At 33.2% G+C, this 17,525-nt stretch overlaps 1 protein-coding gene across 1 annotated transcript in view; it reads left to right on the top strand.

Annotated features, from left to right (window-relative positions):
- The window catches only part of LOC128187189 (ATP-dependent DNA helicase Q4-like), an 85,734-nt gene that overhangs the window by 8,554 nt on the left and 59,655 nt on the right, over positions 1-17,525 (top strand). The window contains exons 14-15 of the mRNA XM_052857453.1: positions 8-164; positions 442-713. Of these exons, the coding sequence (XP_052713413.1) occupies positions 8-164; positions 442-713 (429 nt within the window). The remainder of the gene's footprint in view (positions 1-7; positions 165-441; positions 714-17,525) is intronic.

The raw sequence follows: 17,525 nt of genomic DNA, 5'->3' as shown, positions 1-17,525 counted from the left end.
TTTCCAGGCTTTGATAGGACTTCTTCAGGGGGACAGGTTCTCGTCCTGTGAGTCGATCATTGTGTACTGCACTAGACGGCAGGAAACTGATCGCTTAGCCACACTGATCAGAACCTGTCTAAAAGATTACAAAGCAGAGGACTGGGACCAGAAACCCAAGAAAGGTTCACTCAACTCAATCTATCTATTTCAAATAAAAAAGATAAAAAAGTTCTTTTGTAAATGACTACAATATACCTACATCTTTACCAATTACTTTCATTTACTGACATTACCAAGATGCAAAGAGGTAACCTGATTGAATTGTTACATTTGAAAATTTTTAGTAGATTTGAAAAACATAATCTTATGCTTTTTATTAAATCTCAGTTTTGAGTGTGGATTTTCAGTTCTGAAGTAGAAAAAAACAACATTACTCACATATTGTTCTGAAATCTGTAGGAAAAGCTAAAACCTATGCTTACTGGGACGCTGAGAGCTACCATGCTGGTCTTACCCCAGCCCAGCGGAAACGAGTCCAGAATGCCTTCATGTCTGGAAGGCTGAGGGTGGTGGTAGCGACTGTGGCCTTTGGAATGGGTCTGGATAAACCCGATGTGAGGGGGGTCATCCATTACAATATGCCAAAGAGCATGGAAAGCTACGTACAGGAGATTGGTCGAGCGGGGAGAGATAGAAAGACATCACACTGCCATCTCTTCTTGGATTCTGAAGTAAGTTATTAGAAAGTTTACCAGAATTTTAATGTTTTACATGTTGGTGTTTCCACTCAATGCAAGGAGCTTGATTTGGAGACTAATCCAAACCAAGTGAATTGCATGTGATATATATATATGTATAAGACTTGTTAGCATTCTGTTCTCGTAGACATTTATTACTAGTAGTTTTATTTCTGAAAGTAAATAATTAAAAAGCTTACAAAAATTATCAATTAATACTCGTACTGACCAATTCACTTAGTTTTTTGCAAGTATCATTAATTTTTTGTTTTTTTCATTACACAAATGAAAAAGTTAATCTCTTTAAAATGCCTTTTCATTGAAATTCTGCAGTAGAGGTTTTTTGGTTGCATTTAAAAAAAAAACCTGAAGATACAGCAGGAAATCATTTATAAAATTTGTCTTTTGTCACCTGTAAATGATATTGATATATAAATACATTGAGTAAAAAAAGTCAATTCGTTTCTTTAATGGGTGATTTTAGAAATGGGCTGACTAATTGACATCATGGCGGCAAGTGTATGGCGAGTTAACCATCGGCCAGATCTTTGAATCTGACAACTTTGGTTTAAAATATGCATGCAAATGGATAATAATGCATAACTTAGCGTGTTTTAATTTCATACTTTTTTATGCTATGACAGATTGGTTGTAAACCCTTTGACAATAATTAGTAAACATTAAAGCTGACATGAATTCATAAAAGCATTTGGTCGCCATATTAGTTTCGATCACTCCTATACTGCCACTGGAGTATATATACTGGTTGAGAAAGTTATGGTTGCTCTCCGATCGAGGCATTCAGGTTGCACAGACTTTTAAATGCATGAACTACACATTGTAGTAAAATGATTGTAGTAATAAATAAAGAAAACAACAATCAATGAAATACAAAATATATTTATTCTTTGAAAGGATTTCCGAGGTATCCGTATTATTTTGTACAGACAGTGCTGTCTTACTTCGCATGCACATCGAACACATGTGTTGTTCATACAGAGTGCATAACATCTACTTCTTCTTGAAAACCCCAGCGGCACTTCATCAAACACAGTAGATAAACAATAGTTAATCCAAGAAAGTAACAACGTAACATCGTTTTCATCCGTTCCTACAAAAAACGCCCGTTTCTAAAATCCATGCGATAATTGACATTGCTTGATCTGTCAAAGTGTGTGGTTTGTGCATGTGCGATGTTATAAAATACACAGGAAAACGGTCTACAATTAGCAAGGAATTTTTGAAGTATCTGCGCCTGGATTTCAGTCTGTCTTGTTTCGCCGTTTATTGGATATATCTTGCCAGTGCAGTAGTTGTCATATTATTTTTGTTCAAAATGTGTTTCTCCATGTCTTTTCGTCCAAGGTAACATGTTCGGTTGTTAGAAATTCCTGAATGCGGTGAAGCATGAATAGTGCTCTCGGCCTTATATATAGGGGGTGTGTAGCGATGAGCAGAACAATAGAAATCGACAACTTATATGGCGGTAGTCGAGATAAAAGGGAAATAATGGGTATTTATGAATTCTTGTCAGCTTTAATAAACAGAATATTGTATTCTACATCTATAAGTTTAATGGGAACCCCCTTCCCTTCCCTCCCCTCCAGATTGTTTTTCAAAACAGCCTTTTATCTGAAATTCTTATTTAGTAGAGTAATACAAATTATATTGAAAATTGACCAAAAGAATTAAAGTAAGTGGGAGAGATACACTAAATATATATTCACTGATCTGAAATAAATACAATAAAAAACTTTATTTTTTTCAGTCAGCTGCAACAAACAGGATTAAAGCCTCGTACATGTATATATTATCCATTTCAGTTTAGATTTTTCATCCCTGTCTGCCACCATAAATATACAACAATGCAGTTTGTTTTTTATTTCAATTTTAAAGAATGAGATAATGAAAAATCAGACAAAGTATATACAAAAATGAACAATTTAAAATATGGTTCAACACATCCAATATTATCTGATAATAATGAGTAAAGTGTTAATTCCTGTTCTTGCGCGGGGTATCATATAGTTATTAGTCCCCTACCGGTTTCACCAGAGGGGACTATAGCTTTCCTCTGCGTCCGTCAGTCCGTCTGTCCGTCCGTCCGTCCGTCCGTCTGTCTGTCCCACTTCAGTTTTCCACACTTTTTTTCTTTATGCATTTGAGGAATAATATGAAACTTGCTGAACAGCTTCAAAATGTCAAACTACAGATCAAGTTTACACTTTCGTAGCGTCTGATTGACATATTTTCGAGAAAATTAATTTTTTATATTCCAATTTTTTAATGTTCGGGTTCGTTATCGGGTTCGGTGTGTATTGAATAAACGAGGCCAGTATGTAGTCAGTAATAATATCGTGCGTTACTTGTACCATTCCTTTTATCATTTCTAACAAACAAATAAATTCTGTAAAATAGTGTCAAGCATTGTGTTTTAAATTTAATCGGCAGGGTTTTTTTTGTATTATTACAATCGGGTTCGTTGTCGGGTTGGGCTGTTTAACTGTTTGGTTTGATTCGGGGTACAGAAGACGGTAAGAAATGATATTGTGCATAACGGTGCATTGTTTTCACAAATTTTTACCAGCGAATACAGAATAGACTTGGCGAAATTACAGGAGATGAAATAAAGAGTATTATTTTACCTATTTTGTATTTAATTTCTATATCAACTATATAGTTTTAATTTCCTCTGTTCTTTTATCTCTGATCAAAGCATGTCATCTCGTTTACAATAGCTCTGAAATAGTTGTGTGCTTGGAAGCTTTCATAGAATAATACAAACCGGTAGGGGACGTGTATTGCTTATGCAATACTCTCAAAATGCTTGTTATTTAAGATATCAACAGCATGGCTTTACAGGCAAAACTAAAGTTGTCTATCTTTGCTTGGAAATGGCTAATGTGTTAGTAATCTTTGCTTAACTATTGGAAAGTGTCAAAAATTAAAAAAAAAGAAGGTAAAATCTGAATGAGGACTACTGTTAACAATTAAACTATAATTAGTATGAGATTTCGTAGTAATTGAGTTTTTTTTAAGTTATTGTAAATTAGATTTTGCAAAAACTTTGAAATTTGTTACTCAATTCAATAGCGATATACTTGATTTAGCTGCATTCCACCAAAAATGCTTTAAATCTGTCCGCCTGTCTGTCCATCTGTAAACTTTGTACATTTTGAACTTCTTCTCTAAAACCGTTTGGACAATTTCAACCAAATTTGGCACAAAGCATCCTTATGGTAAGGCGAATATGAAATACCAATCTTTATTTTAAAGTGAAGAAAACCTTGAAACTGTTGAAAAAGGGGGTGCATTTTAAGAAATTTTCTCCAGAATTACTTATAGTCAAATTCGACGTAATTTAGCAAAATAATTTTTATGGAAAGGAAAGCAGGTTGAGAATTGTCAAAGGAAGATCAAAAATTGATTTACTTCATCCAAGTTTAAAAAAGAGGTTATACATGGAAATACATGTATTTATCAGTGTACTTGTAAAAGGTAATTGCCTCTAATTATGATGTGAATGTAAAAAGAAAAAGCAGGGAAAATATTTTATGGGTATCTAAAGATATCCAAAAATCATAAATGTCACAGGTTTATCAAAGAATAGATATTATTAAGTCCTTTTATATAGATTACTATTGATTTCAGGTGTATTAATGAAATGATGCCTTGGATTCATACTATGCAGTTTGACAGAACTTAATGTATTATTAAGTTTTTCAAACATCAAATCAGGCTTAATGACTTCATTTATGAGTTTTCAATGGTTAGAAAAGAAAACAGGGGTGCAAGCAATGCAGCATAGAGGAACTGATATATTGTTGCTGCTTCACGGAGGAGTTAATTATCAACAATCAATCCTTCAAACGCTGCCAGCTGAAATTGTTACTCCTCTTGTTTTTTTGTTGAGAAAAGAAAGTGAACTCAAGTGTCAACACAAAAAGTTATTTGAATTGTGAAAAAAAGGTGAATGATAATTGAAATTCTGTCATTTTAGGAAGATTATAATGAACTTGGATAGATTTATTTATTTCTTGACCCATAATGTAAAAGATGAGAACTAATTGAGCTGGATATGGCAGTATTTCAATCAGCAAATCTAAATTTTTGGGGGGAATAGTCAGACTAAGTTAAAGTACATGTCTAAAGTACAGATTTCTTTTTCCCTCTTTCTTTTTTTTACTGGTCTTCAAACCCTTTTTCCTGAAGTGGTGGAAACTAATTTGTTATGCTGTCAAAAATGAGCATCAAACCGCTCTTGGACACTAGTAATTCATGAGATGAGTGAAACTCTCTATATTTAGTTGATTATTTTTGATATTGCATAATTCTCATTATTGAAAAGTAATATTGCTCTACTACACTGCTTGTATACAAATTGACACCATCTCACTATGTTTTAAATTGAGTCACAAGACACACAATCTAGTAGAGTTAGTTGAAATGTATTACTTGTTTCAGCTAATAAGAGATCTGATCTACTGGACTTATATAGTATTGGCTGCACAAATTGTAATTTCATGCTGATTGTACATTCTTCCACCAATCTTGTATGAATGATTTTGAGAAAGATATTATTTTCAAAATGCTTTCTTTATAATGTCTTTTGAATATTTTGGTTTTAAATATCACAGACGAAAGTGACAAGACCGAATGATTTGGGTTATGTGTTTTTTCTGCAATGTCCTAAACAGTTACACGTATACCCACAGGAACCATTGGTAAAAGAGAATTTAATGTTTAAATTTTAATAAACTAGCAATTAAGCATCAAATTAAAGTTTAATGATTTTGAAGTATTTATATGACAGGTCATACTCCACTGCTTATGATGGTTAGTACAATATACTTACACCCTTAGAGATTTTCAAAGTCGCTGTTACACCAGGAGCCATCTTGTTTGAAGTATTTTTACTTAATTGATACAGATGTCTCTAATTCGTTGTTAATCTATGATTAAAGACAGAAGCTGATCAGATAAGCTTCATTTAGACTTAATTCATACTGTTTGAAGTTACTTACCCAAGTTAATTTAGATCAAAGTAAGGCAGATGGGCTCTCAAAATCAGAAAAATAAATGTTTCAAAAATTCTGATGGCATTAATTTGAATACAGATTTGAGATTGCTCAGAAGTTGCTTTATCCAATTTTTTTCATAAATGAAAAATGCGGATGCATAACAAAATTTAATTCCAACAGTAATCCCTGAGTGGGTTTTTTCTCAATGACTTTAATTATGGAAGTTAATGAAAAAAAATATTGATGGATAGCTAGAAATAATAGCACATGCAAGTTCACCTTAATTTGATTCTTCTAGGAGATTCATATACAATATATTTAAATCACTTCAATGGGATCAAAAAGATATTCATGTATATATAACAAAATAGTTGAAAGGATTTTATTAATGCTATATTTTTACTATAGTAATGTGTATATGAGAGATAATTGTTTAATTAATTGTTCAAACGAATTTTTCTGGCACATCAATGCAATGTTTGGTAGACCAGGATATTTTGTTTGTTTGGTTTGCAATTAACACAGATGGCAATCATTGATATTGTTCAACAGGGGGCAGTCACATTAATTTTTCATAACATATGATGACCTTAAGCTACAGATAGATTTTCATACTGTTTAAGTTATGGAGTGATTTGATTGTTGCCTAATCATCCATCAGGGAGCAGCATCCATTAAGCAATGATTGATATGTAAGTCGTGTGATATCAGTAGACTGTTAATGTAACAAGACTGTCTACTTGACTGATCGTTAACCCTTGTCTACATTCCCATTTATTAACAAAGAGCTCCTGATGGCTTATGAGATAGAGATTTCAATACATAATTATGATCACAACCATTGAAAAAGCCAACAAAAGGACCATATGCAGTATTATGCATCTATTTTGCCCTTAATATTGAAGTTATATAGACAGCTTTAAAAATTATGTCGAAGATTGCTAAAATAATGTTGAAATTAAGTATGTAAAAGGTTATTACCATGGTGATGTCATAATGTAAAAATGACATCATGAAGATTGTTTTATTTTGGTATATTCATGTTTTGAAGCAAAATGTGTTTATTTTTTAAAAAGATTTTTGACGAGAAACATGGAGCACATACTTCTCATATACCATTTTAAACTATGATGTGTATAAGTATAATTATGAACAAAATCATATTTAAAAATTGTTTTTGTGCAGACCTTGTGACCTAGCTGTACCTCAGAAGGCAAAATATGAAGAGAATGGTAATATTCTCATTTGTTTGCAAATTAAATAAAGGGAATAAGCCCATTTCAGTTATGTTATAGATGAACAGCTATTGGACAATGATAACTAATTTCAAGAATAACGATAGAAAACCTCTCTATAATGTTTTATGAAGATTTGATTTTGAAATGATACTGTTTAGAAATTGGTTAAAATTGGGGGCAGATATTTGGCCATCTCAAATATAGTCCTTTGTCCAGGCATCAGTCATCCCAAAACTTTCAATTCTACTCTCAAAACTACCGGCAAATTGGTTGTTGCTTGGTTTTTGTGTAACATTTATTTAGCATCCCTGTTAATCTCATATTGTGTGCAGCTGCATAGACACTCAAGTTGAATACACATCCCTCAAAATGGGGGGGGGGGGGGGGGGGGGGGAGAGAGGGACTGACCCCCCCACCCCCATTGTACCTATATATTAAATACACCCAAACATATACTGTATATAATGTTTTTCAACTCACAGCAACAACATAATAAGCATTTTAATTGTTTTAAAATTAGTTAATTGTTTTTATTATAATAGCATAAATAGTTATAGATCGTATGTATTATCTATGCATAAGTACTATAACATGGATAAAAAATAATTTTATTGTATTTACTGAGTCCACACTCACACCAATACAATCAGAGTTAAAAGCCTCACTGCATATAAAAGAAATAATGTTTTTAAATATTTCAAATTGGTAGAAGTATCAACATATCTATGCATATTGATTCTCAGTTATCTCAGTAATGAAGATACATTTCCTGAAAGTAAAAGGAGGCATGTTACAAGTAGTCATGTAATTTCATATTTTGCAATTATGGTAAACTGGAAAAATCAGCACTCCCTCTATCTAGAGTTTTCCTACCGTAACTCTTAATATCAGCTGACTTAATTAAGCTCTCTAAAATCCTGTCTTAGTGTTTTTCTTTTCTAGTATCTAGAAATGTCAATGTAAAAGGGTTAATATTTCAGAAAATAATATGAGAAAAGTACCAGTGTTGAGATATGTAAAAGTATTGTGTGAAAAAAGATTTTAATTGACAAATTAAAATATATGTACCGTACCTCAGTATCAAGTTTTATCACTGACAGTTCTACTTAAATACACAGTATTTGTAAGGAGACATCACTACACTGGCTGAAAAACTACTGAGAGAGAGACTAGCATTGTAATTGTTAAAAACAGAGCTGTGTTCTGTGCTAATAACAAATATCCTTATTTGTCTATTTGGTGATTAATAAAAACAAATTAACAAGTCGACGCATTTCTTATTTCTTTGGATATAACGGTCGTAACTTTCACTGAAATCTTATGGGAATGGTGAAAATAGAGGAAAAAAAGTAACTTTCGTGATCAGACCACATTAGCTCTTACTAAGCAAACAGCCATCGTCGTTTCATGTGGAAAGTAGATACCAATATAAGATTTAGATTTGATTTGCATTATGATGTGATGCCTCCAAAACCCTGAGTTAAATGTACTGGCAGACTTTACGCAGTCCTCATTACAATCCTGCTGTGGATCTCTTTATACACCCATGATGCAGGCATTGGCTTTGTTCAGAATAGATATAATTGTCAAGCAATGTAGAAGTAATTTCAGGTTTGTGAGCTACTTAATACTCACTCATTTTAACCAGGTTTTCCAAAGAAAAATCCAGTTATTGAAATGGTAAAAATGGCAGGATGGCAGGTGGCTGCCAAAAGGGTGTTCCCATATTGTACCATTTTACGGATAACTCCTCCTACAGTTTTCAAGTTTGCAGATCAATTGTACATATATTAGAGATGTGCATATTACTTTAAAAAAAAAAATGATACCTGCATGTTGAACATAGTTATTTTTTTTTTGCAGAATATTGCATATAGGGTACTGCATTTCTCTGGATAGGTAGTGTTTATCAATTCAGAGTTGACAAATGGAAATGGAAATCTTCCGCAGATTTTAAAATTTCATTTTGGAGATCACATTCACTTAGCAATTTCCGAAAGTTGAATTTACAAAATGATGAATAGACTCCAATCTATCTCTTTTCCTTTTTTGTAAAGCTGAAACAGAGTGAGAAACGCTATGAGGTGCAATACATCTTTGCACAAATTTTGGTACATATCATTTCCAAACATATTTTTCACTTCAAACATATATCCTTTGGCTGGATTTTTACTTCCTGGTAGGTAGAGGACAGCTAGCTCAGATTTTTGTTTATTTCTTTTTAACCTTTCTTCTGAGTGGCAAAATTGTTACAGAATATAATTGCCAACTCTCCTTTGAAAAATCTCAATTTGAGAAAAGATTTAAAGCAAAATCTTAAATATTTATCACTAAAAACTGTTCACACTTTCACTAGTGATGTTTTTTGTCTCAATTCAACCTGATGGGAATTGTTCTGATATCTCGGATAACATTTCAAACTGTCACATGGGATGTTGACAAAAATAGTGTTTAGTACTCAATTTTTAAATCAAAAATAGGGAGTGCATTTTATGCATAGGAACATAATTGAACCACATTACTGCATGAGTCAGACAGCTAATATCATGTGTAATAGGAGTTGTATGAGTATACAATTAACTCATTTCGTAAAAATACCTGAGTATTAAATTCTCATGTATTATTTGAATATATATGTATATATATACCATCCATTGCATCAAAAATTGTTCTTGCCAGTCACTCACCATTACAAATTATTATATGATCAGTCACCTATTGCATGGTTAGTAACTGTTTAACAATTTCTGGTGAACCATGCGTTCGTCTTGTGATGGACTTCACATGAGTTTTATCAAGTGCGGGAAGATTTATCAATAATGATTTTTTAATTAAAAACTCTTATTATACCCCCGCTCCGAAGGAGAGTGGGTATACTGTTTTACCCTTGTGTGTCCGTCCGCCCGTCCGTCTGTCTGTCCGTCTGTCTGTCCGTCTGTCTGTCCGTCCGTAACAAAAATTTCTGTCGCATTTATCTCAGCAACTATTTATCGCAGATGCTTGAAATTTTAACACAGTGTTTGTTTAGGCATGCCATATCGTGGGATATATTTTTGTACCAATCGGACGTCAACTTCCTGTTAAATGACGACTTTGCTTATTTTTTAACCAAAATTTTCAAACAAATTTTCGTCAAAGATTTCTCAGCAACTGTTTATCGCAGATGCTTGAAATTTTTACACAGTATTTGTATAGGCATGCTATATCGTGGGATGTATTTTTGTACCAATCAAACGTCAACTTCCTGTTAAATGACGACTTCGTTTATTTTTTGCCAAAATTTTCAAACAAATTTCCGTCAAAGAATTCTCAGCAGCTATTTATCGCAGATGCTTGAAATTTTAAGACACTATTTGTTTAGGCATGCCATATTGTGGGATATATTTTTGTATCAATCAGACGTCAACTTCCTGTTAAATGACGACTTTGTTTATTTTTTGCCAAAATTTTCAAACAAATTTTCGTCAAAGATTTCTCTGCAGCTATTTATCAGAGATGCTTGAAATTTTTACACAATATTTGTATAGGCATGCCATATCGTGGGATATATTTCTGTAACAATCGGGTGTCAACTTCCTGTTAAATGACGACTTCGTTTATTTTTAGCCAAAATTTTCGAACAAATTTTCCTCAAAGATTTCTCAGCAGCTATTTTTCGCAGATGCTTGAAATTTTAACACACTATTTGTTTTGGCATGCCATATCGTGGGATATATTTTTGTATCTATCGGACGTCAACATCCTGTTAAATAATGACTTTGTTTATTTTTTGCCAAAATTTTCAAACAAATTTTCGTCAAAGATTTCTCTGCAGCTATTTATCGGAGATGCTTGAAATTTTTACACAGTGTTTGTTAAGGCATGCCATATTGTGGGATATATTTCTGTACCAATCGGACGTCATCTTCCTGTTAAATGAGTACTTTGTTTATTTTAGCCAAAATTTTCAAACAAATTTTCCTCAAAGATTTCTCAGCAGCTGTTTATCGCAGATGCTTGAAATTTTAACACACTATTTGTTTAGGCATGCCATATTGTTGGATATATTTCTGTACCAATCGGATGCCAGCTTTCTGTTAAATGTCGACTTTGCTTATTTTGCATATTCACATCAGAGCGGGGGTATCACTAGTGAGCATTGGCTCACAGATATCTTGTTTTCTTCTTGTGTCCCCTTATGCACCTGATATTTGAACCCAAAACACTGTTTAAATAGATTGATCATTGCTTGATTTAATGAAGAAATTAAAAAAAGTCTGAATATACATACAACCTGCACATTTTTTTTTTTAGGATTGTGTATTTAACAAAGACTTAATATTGTCAATGAAGACATTACGTTTGTTCTGGATGAGATCTGCAAATTTTACTACTCATGTCAGTGCTATCAACAGGTGCACGTCGGTCAGAAATTAAAAAACTTGATATAAAATTTCTTGTTTTTTTGGGGTGTCTACTATACATGGGAACATCCAGCCTTTTCACCCATACTACCCATAGTCCTCTGCGTCTCCGCACAAAAACAAACTCTGGTGGAAGTTTAGCCTATTCACTTAACTTTGACATCTGACTATCCCTTTAATGAAACCAATTAAAATCGATCATACAAGAATGTACATCAGTTATTTACATTATTATATAATTTTTGAAAATTCCGAGTAAGTGCATGGCTTAAGAAACTAACAAGCTGTCACATTAATGGTTTGAAATTTCATTTTATGAATGTATTTTCACTTTTATTTAGTCATAATTGATTTTTAGTTTTGTTTAATTCCATTTCGTTACAATTTTTGGTTTCATTTCTATTGGTTTCTTTTGTTTCATTCACTTTTGTTTTGTTTCAATTTCATTTCGCACTTTACAGGTGCCCAGGGATGAGATTAGCATTGAGTTGAATGATGATACTTTCTAATCGTTGTGTATCTCAATTGTGATATGCAACAAAGATTCTGATTGGCATATTTTTATTGACCCGCTTATTTATCAAATGCATGTTGACAACATGATGAAAACATGTGGAAACAAACAGAGAGAAAGAAAAAAGTAGTACATAGTACTTGCAAGTTAAAAATTATTGATGTTAAAGTAGATGTTTAAGTGATGTTTGGTATGAAAAAATATTGGCCTAAGTGTATACTTTCAAGTGAGACTTGCGAGATAATGTAACCAACCCATCCCCTCAAATGTTTAATGAATTGTAGATATCCTAGACATGGTACAAAATGTCACTTGACCATTTAAATTAGATAATGCAGAAGACTGAATTGTATTTCATTCATTTCCAAGGATCCTTCACAGGGCTGTGTTTTGCTTAGGTGATCTATTAAGGTGGCTAACTGTCCCTTAAAATAGTTTTTCAGATCAGCAGAAAATTACTGTGTGCTGCGAAGCTATATTCACAATGGAAAAATTAAATATTGTTATTCACAATGGAAAAATTGAATACTGTAATTTTGTTGAAAAAATGTCATTGGAGATTAATGGTTTTCCCCCCTTTTTTTTGCTTATTAGCTCACCTGAGCTGAACGCTCAAGTGAGCTATTCTGATCACATTTTGTCTGTTGTCCGTCTGTCCGTCCGTCCATCCGTCTGTAAACTTTTCACATTTTCAACAACTTCTCAAGAACCCCTGGGCCAATTTCAACCAAACTTGGCACAAAGCTTCCTTAGCCTAAGGGGATTCAAAGTTGTGAAAATTAAGGACCACGCCCTTTTGCAAAAGGAGATAATTAGGAATTTATGAAAATTTTCGAGAAATTTTCAAAAATCTTCTTCTCATGAATCTTAAAACCAGGAAAGCTGAAACTTGTGTAAAAGCATCCTCAGGTAGTTTAGATTCAGTGTTGTGAAAATCATGACCCCCGGGGGTAGGGTGGGGCCACAAAGGGGGGAGTCGAAGTTTATCATATGAATATATAAAGTTAATCTTTAAAAATCTTCTCCTCAGAAACTAATAGGCCAGGAATGCTGAAAGTTGTGTGAAAGCATCCTCAGGTAGTGTAGATTCAAAGTTGTGAAAATCATGATCCCCAGGGGTAGGGTGGGGCCACAATGGGGGGGGGGGTCAAAGTTTAACAAAGGAATAGATAGAGGAAATCTTTCAAAATCTTCTTCTCAGAAACTAATCAGCCAGGAAAGCTGAAAATTGTGTGGAAGCATCCTCAGGTAGTGTAGATTCAAAGTTGTAAAAATCATGACCCCTGGGGGTAGGGTGGAGCCACAATAGGGGGTTGAAGTTTAACAGAGGAATATATAGAGTAAATTTATAAAAAAAATTTTCTCAGAAACTAATCAGCCAGGAAAGCTGACACTTGTGTGGAAGCATCATCAGGTAGCGTAGATACAAAGTTGTGAAAATCATGACCCCCTGGTGTAGGTTTGGGCCACAATGGGGGGGGGGGGTCAAAATTTAACATAGGAATATATAGAGTAAATCTTTAAAAATCTTCTTCTCATGAACCATAAGACCAGGAAAGCTAAAAGTTGTGTGGAAGCATCCTCAGGTAGTGTAGATTCAAAGTTGTGAAGTGAAAATTATGATCCCCAGGGGTAGGGTGGGGCACAATGGGGGGTCAAAGTTTAACAAAGGAATATATAAAGTAAATCTTTAAAAATCTTTTTCTCAGAAACTAATCAGCCAGATGATTCTTTATAATTGTGAAGACTTTGGCCCCAGGACAATTCTTTGGCCTCACAAGAAGGTTCAGAGTTTGATGTAGGTTTATATCCCATATATGAATTACTGTTAGGGATCTTTTTGAGAGCTGCAATACTCAAAATGTGATATGACTATAAAATCATCCTGTTAGAGAAGGGACTAATGATTATAAACATAAGAATATCCAGGGGAAATATGGATTTTATTTATACAGGATCTACATGTATTATTGTACATTGTCCTGATAGTTTGTATTATGACTTCATTAAGCTGATTTTATCATACCTCAGGTGAGCGATGTGGCCATTGGGCCTCTTTATAATTGTTATTACATGATAGTTTTATCAAAATTGTGTTATCTTAATGAGTATATATGACTCAGTTAGGTTTAGTGTCTGCAGATTTTCCTTTTATTCAGTGTTTCTTTTAAGAGTCTAAATATGTTTCCTGATTCAGATTAGTCTAAGCCAGTCAAAAATGAGTTCAGATGGTGCATGTAGGCAGTGTTTTTTTTTTTTTTTTAACAAATGCTTCATGTTTGATATTTATTACATCATACTTAAACCAAGGAAGTTGTCACTCATGGTTATCTGGCAGCATTAAGGTCTTTCAAAGGCTTTGAATAATTATGATGCATGTGTATTGATTTGGTAAAATCATTTTAAGCTATTTAGCAAGAATATGTAAGAAAAGAAACATCATAACAAATAAGAATTTAGGGGACTAAAGTAGACTCATATCAACTACTGGTATAATCTGAAAGGAAAATTTTATTATTTCTGTTCCGTATTCCCTACACGCATTGATGAATTTTTTTGGGGTTAATTTTCCCTTTCATACGTTGATCAATTAAAAAAAGTATTAAATTAATTTTTTAAAAGAATTAGGGCTGCATTGAGGAAATTTTTTGTTAAATTTTTTATGCTTGGATATTGACAAATATTTGATGCGGGATATCAGGTGGTCAAATAGTGTGAATATAAAATTGACAGTTTTTTCATTGTTGTATCTCAAATCCTTTACTAATTTTATCTTGTTAAATATACTATAACATTAAGGTTAATTATGGAGATAAATTTCATGATGGGCCCAACCTGTGATCACACCCACTCCTATATATTCATAGTTCCCAACTACTGTAATATAAATATACATGCTCTAGCTGTCAAAGTGAATTATCAGATAGAGTCTAATGTCAACTCAAGAGACAAATTTCAAAGAATGGAAATCCTTATTAATTTGCTTTAAGTGTTGTCTAATTCAGCTGTTGTTTCAGCAGTGTCATGCATGCGTTTGCTAATACTTCCAGGAAACATGTATTGGTCATGACAACTTAGGAGATTGCCCTCACTGCTGATCATTATGATGAAATATTATTCAGTTTTAGCTCTTTGTGTCATATCCAGAAAAGTCTATCTTCAGGCTGAAATTGTTTGGATGCTTAGGAGACTTTTGAAATAAATACTTCAACAGATGAGGGTCTTACATATTTTATGTGTAGAATACATGGTAACTTATATAGCACATGCAACAACAAGAGGCCAATATTTTCAAGATTTGTTTAAAGCCGCTGTGCAGTGTTTTCAACCAGACTGTCTTACAGTTTAACTCCCCATTCAGAGCAAACCTTTTTAACAATCAGCATTTATTCGAATGTTTCAAATAATGAAATAAGATGTCCCAAGCTTTTCAGGAAACTGTTACAACTTTGCCAAACTTGGCATGCGCATGTCACACCTTACTGGTTTATATTTTAAAACTTTCAAACTCTCAGTTCTGATGCAGTTCTGAGACAGGCACAGAATTCAATCCATTGGGTAATCCTTATAATCTCTGTTCGAGTTTCTACAGATCAATGTATGAAAGTGTTTAAATTGGAATGTACTGTACATTTTGAATAATAAATGTGCAATATATGGCAAAATGTCTAAGATTTTGGATTGAAGCTTCATATCATATATCTTTATGTTAGACAAGGCTAGTTTACCAGAACTCCAATGCAACAGAATCAGTGGGAAAAGACTGGTCTAGTTTTGGAAAAGAAGTGCATGAATTCTGCATGGAAGCATTTCTGTAAGTTCATACGTTAGTTCAGTTAGTTCTATTTCAAGAAATGAAAATGCCCAAAACTTTCTGCAAGATCAAACAAACTTCACCATACCTCCCCGAACATATGTTGGTATATTTAAAAAAAACCAAGACATTAAATGCATGATTAGAGATTAGAGACTGTGCCTTTCTTTGAATGTCCATATGTGTTTTTCAGTATTGAGGTATGATATAAAGTCGGACGTGACCTATCTTCCATTTTCACTTTTTTCCAATCTCAACAATGGGAAGATTTCCACCAAGTAATTCCAAAATTATATTTTCATGTTATATGATACTTTTAGAATTAAAATATAAAGTGTTTGATAGAAAATGTATATTATTACTTTATTTATAAGCATTCAAATGCATTTAACATACTATTTTAAGGTAAATTCTAAATATTATAGCTCCAAAAGCCTGGCAATGTACCCTGAATTTTTTGGAATTAACAGGTTAAAATGTTAATAAATAAGGAATATCATATCAAGAAAAAATATATAGAATTGAGGAATGTCTCGTGTGTCCTTAAGCTACAGGTTCATTGACTCCCTGATGAGAGTTTAACCATCAATAAATGAACCATTGCAAGGTATATGCTGAAACTGAACATTGCTGTTTTGATTAAGAACTGTTTTAAAAAGTCATTATTACGATGTTTTGCCTACAGAGGGTTGACAAACCTTAAGCATGCAATTATTATTCAAAGACTATGCTATCTCCTCTCTCCTTTTTTGTTTGATATTCAAATTATGAAATTGTAGAGAATCACATGGGAGATGACAGTGATTTCTAGCTTTGGTACTTCCAATTTGTCCTATTTTTGGCAATGATGAATTGATTGTGCATCCCTGAGTGTAAGGATGATTGCTAAAAGCTACAATGAATCATGCACTAATTAGCATTGATATTAATTTACTTCTTAGATATTACAGATTGTTATTTATGTTTTTAATCATAAACAGCAGTAAAATTAATGTTGTAATTGACATGTCAGGGAGTATTGTAATAGATCCTTTGAACTTGACTTCATTGATGGATGATTATAAGAGGGTTTGGGTAACCTAAAACTACTCCTTCAGGGTAAGGAAACTCCCCCAGGTTTTTTTTTTATGAAACTTTTATTAATGATTGATTTTGTTTTGAGTCCTTTAAATCTCATGTGTAAACAAGCATGCATAATTTTCAGTATGTATGCATAATAGGAAAAAAACTTTTGCATTATAGATTAATTCAAAATTGTCCTCCAGTTTCTCAACTTAGCACTTTTATTTATTTGTTTGAAATGAAAATTGATGTGTTCAGCAATTCAATCATAAAATTTTGATTTTTAGCTCACGGAGACGAAGTCATTGTGTCATTGTCTGGACCTGGTTAAAGTTTTTGGTGCAGGTGCCCTTTGATAGCAATTTCAAAGTTACTGGTCCTTACTTCACCAGACTTGCATGGATGGTGCGTCTTATGGTACTGATGCACCAGACAGGCTTTTATGCTGAATCTGAGCCATAGGTTTCAGATGCTGGATGAGGTCAAAGTTTTTTGAGCATGTTAAAGTTTTTGGAACAGGTGCAGTTATTACTGGTCCTAACTTCACCAAACTTGAATGGATGGTGCATCTTATGATACTGACAGTCTTAGATGCTGAATCTGAGCCATAGGTTTTGGATGCTGGATTAGGTTTAATTTTTTGGAACGGGTCACATGTTTTATAGATAATAGTACTTGCATAGTTGATTTAACTATAATATAAATGATTCGTAGAAGTAGCTTCAGATGCAGAGCCTGATCTCCACTATCAAGG

The sequence above is a fragment of the Crassostrea angulata genome, chromosome 6 (genome assembly GCF_025612915.1).
Source record: "Crassostrea angulata isolate pt1a10 chromosome 6, ASM2561291v2, whole genome shotgun sequence".
Lineage (NCBI taxonomy): Eukaryota > Metazoa > Mollusca > Bivalvia > Ostreida > Ostreidae > Magallana > Magallana angulata.
This window is presented reverse-complemented; position numbering and strand designations above follow the sequence as displayed.